This window comes from Peromyscus maniculatus, chromosome 6 (assembly GCF_049852395.1).
Source record: "Peromyscus maniculatus bairdii isolate BWxNUB_F1_BW_parent chromosome 6, HU_Pman_BW_mat_3.1, whole genome shotgun sequence".
NCBI lineage: Eukaryota > Metazoa > Chordata > Mammalia > Rodentia > Cricetidae > Peromyscus > Peromyscus maniculatus.
In genome coordinates this window covers 62,969,445-62,974,220 of record NC_134857.1, presented here as the reverse complement: position 1 = coordinate 62,974,220, position 4,776 = coordinate 62,969,445, and the positions used below count along the sequence as shown (strand labels likewise).

Genomic DNA, 4,776 nt, shown 5'->3' with positions numbered 1-4,776 from the left:
TGTGTGTGTGTGTGTGTGTGTAAGAGAGGGAGAGGGAGAGAGAGAGAGAGAGTTCTTTGCCATGGGAACGCATCTGGTATGCAGGAGACAGGCGTGTGGAGGAGTGAGAACAGATCAACAACACATGATTATCTGGCAAAGCAGTAATTGAGCTCAGGGCTGCAGTGGAGACTGAGCAGCTGCCCTGGTGCCGAGCAGTCAGGGAAGGTCTTAGATCAGTTTGGGGTAAGGAGGAACATGTTTCGTGTGTGTGTGTGTGTGTGTGTGTGTGTGTGTGTGTGTGTGTGTGTGTGTGTGATGAGATGTAAAGAGTGAAGCATTTTTAGTAACTAACTTCAGAGGTCAGGCAGGGCACTTGGAATTTGTTTCCGAGACAGTGTTCACTTCGCCCTATTTATCAGATGACTTTGCTGCACCGAGTCCACATGCAGTTGACAGCATGCTCCCTGGGTTGCAGGGACAGGGTAAACAGGAAGGAAGTGGAGGTGGACAGGAAGGCGGTGAAGAGCGTGTTTGTTGGTGCTGGTCTTCCAGGGGGAGGCCATTGTCAGTGCAGGAGAAAAGAGGGCGGAAAAAAGGCTGGCATGAGATGATCATGTGGCTGTGCAGGAGAAAAGAGGGCGGAAAAAAGGCTGGCATGAGATGATCATGTGGCTGTGAAAGACCCCCTTACCATTATGAGGACATGGGGCTTTGGGCCAATGAAATGCTCCCCCCCATAACTTAGCCTAAGAAACGCCATTCTGCAGGAATCAGAAAAACAGGAGTTCACAGCCATAGCCAGCTACCCGGCCTTGACAGAGATAGCTATGGCCAGCCTTGAAAAAGATAACTGTGGTCAGCAGCCTTGGGAGTAAGACAGTTGATAATTTATGGCGGGCCCCTGGCCTTGAAGAATAAGCAGCTGGCCTGGACAAGGCCAAATCAGCCACACACATGCGACCCCAAGTTCACCCTGGCCTTCTTTGAAACAACCAATAGGGACCCTGTAACTATGCTTCTCGCTTCTGTAACCGCGCCTCTGCCCCTGGGATCCCATAAAAAGTCCCCCTTGCCCTAAGAAGGTGCGCAAGTCCTCCAAGAGACTTCGCCCCAGGTACCTGGTCTAAATAAACCCTCTTGCTTTTGCATCTGATCTGTGGTTTCGGTGTGTTCCCTGGGTTTGGGGTCTCTCCCGGAGAAAGATCTCAGCCGGGGGTCTTTCATTTGGTGGCCCGTACGGGGATTGAGACCCCTCCCTGAAACCACCGACCCACCATCAGGAGGTAAGCCGGCCGGCCTTGATTTATGTCATCCCTGTCCAGTCTGAGGGTTGTCTGTTTGTCTGAGTGTTAAATGTTGTTTGTTTGTCTCCGCGCCTGCGTCTGATAATCTGTCTGTGTCAGTGGATCTGAAAGGGGGGACCGACGGGTCTGGACTTCGCCGCTGAACCCTGGGAGACGTCCTAGGGGAATCTGGGAACCTGGAAGACGTTCCACGGTTCATCTGAAGTGCCCTCTGTGGCACGGTCTGAGCACCCCTCTGGGGGCACGGTTTTTCTGGTTTTGCTTTCGGTTTGGAACCGAAGCCGCGCAGCGAGTGTTAGTCTTATTTATATTGGTCTGTCGTTTTTTTTTTTGTTTTCTGTTTAACCGTTCTCCTCTTAAAAACAGCCATAGGACAGACTGTCATCACCCCCTTGAGCCTCATGCTTAAACACTGGTCAGACGTAAAGAAAGACACGAGCCAACAACAAAGGAGTCGTAATCAAGAAAAAAAAAAATAGATCACTCTTTGCGAGGCCGATTGGGTTAAAATGGATATAAGATGGCCTCATCAGGGAACCTTTAACCTCAGTCTTATTTCACAGGTGGAGAAAAAAGTTTTTGCTTCCAGTCCCCATGGCCACCCGGACCAGGTCCCATACATTGCCATGAGGAGACTCCTGACAACAGAACCTCCCCCATGGGTTAAGCCGTTTCTCTTCCCCTCAGCCCCCCGGCGGCAGCAGCGCTCGCCGAATCCCGGAGCCGAGGAAGCCAGATCGGCGGATCCCTCCCACTCCCTGTTCCTCCCTAACCCCACACCAGCAAGTCTTTTCCTCTCCCCGCGGGCCGCTGCTCCGGCGCAGGCGGGCGCGCGGGCAGGCTTGCAGGCGGGGGCGGGAAAAGAGAACGCACAGGCGGGCGCGCGGGCAGGCTTGCAGGCGGGGGCGGGAAAAGAAAACTCGCAGGCGGGTGCGCAGGTGGCTAGGGGCGGCGTCACCCATGGACGCCGAGTCACCCCGCCCCAAGTGTTACAACCCCCCCGACAGCGCCGGAGGGACCGGCGGCTCCTGCAGCGGCCCCCAAACAGCGGAGGATGAGTTCCTGCTTCCTCCCCAATTGCCGGTCGCCTACGAGGAAGGCGGGACAAAGCAGCGAAGGTAGGGAACACCTACATCTCTGGCCAGTTGCTCTTAGCGGGTCTCCAGGGGCTCTAACCCCCTACCGATTGGGCTCAGGTTACCAGAAAGAGACGCCGGCAGCGCGTTTTTAAAAAAAACTTAGAGAGACACAGAGGGAGAGAAAAAACAAACAAAAAAGTCCTGGCCGCTGTAATGTCTCAGGGACAGGTCAGAGAGGGAGTTAAAAAGTTAGGAGGAGAGATCAAAAAAAAGGACACTGCTTGACAAAGACAAAGTGCTTACTGTAAACAGAGAGGACATTGGGCTCGTGACTGATCAAAAAAAAGCCTCAAGGGTCACAGAGACCTAAACCAAGGGTCCTCAATCTGGAAGATTGGGGAGGTCAAGGCCAGGAGACCCCCTCCCCCCGACCTAGGATAACTCTCAAGATGGGGGGGCAGCCAGTGACCTTCCTAATGGACACCGGGGCTCAACATTCAGTCCTGACCCATACCGGAGGCCCTCTCAATGACCGCACAGCTTTGGTCCAGGGGGCCACAGGTAACAGGAGATATCGAAGGACCACCGAGAAAAAGGTTCAGCTGACATCTGGACAGGACCCAAAGGGACCCCCCTACAAGTCCTAGCCCTTTAAACTGTTCGTGGACGAGAACTCAGGCTTTGCAAAAGAAATGTTGGTACAGAGACTGGGGCCATAAAAGCCCGGTAGCTGCAGGATGGCCCGCCCCCCTGTCTGCGTGTGGTAGCCATTGCTGTTTTGCTCAAGGATGCAGGGAAACTGACTTTGGGACAGCCATTAACTGTGTTATCCTCCCATGCGGTAAAAGCTCTGGTCCAGCAGCCCCCAGATCGAATGGTGTGCAGACCAGTTGTCTCCCTCCACCCCGCAACCCTGCTGCCTGGTTCATGGATGGGAACAGCTTCCTCCAAGAAAGAGAACGGAGGACTGGAGCAGCCGTCACCACCGAATCGGAGATAGTTTGGACCTCACCACTGCCACCTGGAACATCGGCCCAAAAGGCAGAGCTGATCGCGCTGACCCAGGCCCTCCGGATGGCGGAAGCCCGGAGGACCAGGAACTAACAAAAGAAAATGGGGGCGGAATGGAGCCCCGAGCGACAAGCTTACATCATAGATGGACAGAGGCCTTGCCTACCAAGAAAAAAGACCGCTAACGTGGTAACCAAGAAATTCCTGGATGACATCTTTCCCAGGTATGAAATACCCCAGATATTGGGGTCAGACAATGGGCCCACCTTTGTCTCCCAGGTAAGTCAGGAGGTGGCCAGGCTACTGGGGATTGATTGGAAACTTCATTGTGCATACAGCCCCCAGAGCTTAGGACAGGTAGAACGTACAAATAAAACCATTAAGGAGACTTTAACCAAATTAACGCTTGCAACTGGCACTAGAGATTGGGTGCTCCTACTCCCCCTAGCCCTTTACCGAGCCCGGAACACTCCTGGGCCTCATGGCCTAACCCCGTTCGAGATCATGTATGGGGCTCCCCCACCAATTGTAAATTTCCTTTACTCTGATATCTCCTCTTTTGCCACTAGCCCTCCAACTGATGCAAAAGACGGTGTAAAAACCCCTGCCTGCCGGGAACAACTGAACCGCCCGGTGGTGCCTCACCCATTCAAGATTGGGGACTCTGTCTGGGTCCGACGCCATCAATCTAGGAACCTAGAGCCGAGGTTGACGGGACAGCGGCTTGGGTCCACACGTCGCATGTAAAGGCTGCCAAGGAACCCGACGAAGCTGAGGGCACCGAGACATCTAGTTCAACGCTCTCCAAACCCACTAAAGATAAAACTCACCCGGGGGTCCCCTTGATCCCCCTAATAGTCCTCCTGACATAAGGAGGGACATCACCAGAGAGCCTGTTTCCCTGACGCTGGCCCTGTTACTGGGAAAAATTACCATAAATAAAATAGCTACTGGATAGATACAAGACTACAGCCCTTATAGAAACCGGCCAATTCAGACAGCTCCAAGTAGCCATGCTCAACAGAAATGATTTAAAAGATAGTTCCAAAGGTTACCGTGGTTTACGACCCTTGTCTCCACCATTATGGGCCCCCTAATCGTCCTCCTGCTCATTTTATTGTTTAGGTCATACATCCTCAACAGATTGGTGCAATTCATCAAGGATAAGGTTTCTGTTGCCCAGGCTTTGATCCTAACCCAGCAATATCAGAGGCTCAGACAGTCAGAGATAGAGTTAACCCCTTATTCTCCATCCTAAAATGAAAGATTTCATTTGGTACAAAAGAAAATGGGGGAATGAAAGACCCCCGCTCCATTATGAGGACATGGGGCTTTGGGCCAATGAAATGCTCCCCCCCATAACTTAGCCTAAGAAACGCCATTCTGCAGGAATCAGAAAA

The 4,776-nt window shown here is 52.8% G+C and overlaps 1 protein-coding gene across 4 annotated transcripts; it reads left to right on the top strand.

Moving 5' to 3' along the window:
* The first annotated feature begins 2,241 nt into the window (after positions 1 to 2,241).
* LOC143273877 (uncharacterized) lies at positions 2,242 to 4,319 on the top strand. Of its 4 annotated transcripts, none has more exons than XR_013052129.1 (3): positions 2,242 to 2,404; positions 3,214 to 3,600; positions 3,946 to 4,319. XR_013052129.1 is itself a non-coding variant. In XM_076574298.1 (2 exons), exons 1-2 carry the CDS (start codon positions 2,247 to 2,249, stop codon positions 4,121 to 4,123), a joined length of 336 nt encoding a protein of 111 aa, XP_076430413.1. In that variant the 5' UTR covers positions 2,242 to 2,246; the 3' UTR covers positions 4,124 to 4,319. The 4 variants fall into 4 exon arrangements, 2 of the variants coding, with proteins under 2 accessions (XP_076430413.1, XP_076430412.1); XR_013052128.1 differs by having other exon boundaries at positions 3,214 to 3,655; XM_076574298.1 differs by lacking the exon at positions 3,214 to 3,600.
* The last annotated feature ends 457 nt before the right edge of the window (positions 4,320 to 4,776 follow it).

Bases quoted from the DNA above. Each gene is read 5' to 3' on its own strand.
- LOC143273877 (XM_076574297.1), top strand. From the start codon at position 2,247: ATGGACGCCGAGTCACCCCGCCCCAAGTGTTACAACCCCCCCGACAGC. The intron at 2,405-3,213 runs GTAGGGAACACC...ATGCGGTAAAAG, and splicing joins GGCGGGACAAAGCAGCGAAG to CTCTGGTCCAGCAGCCCCCA.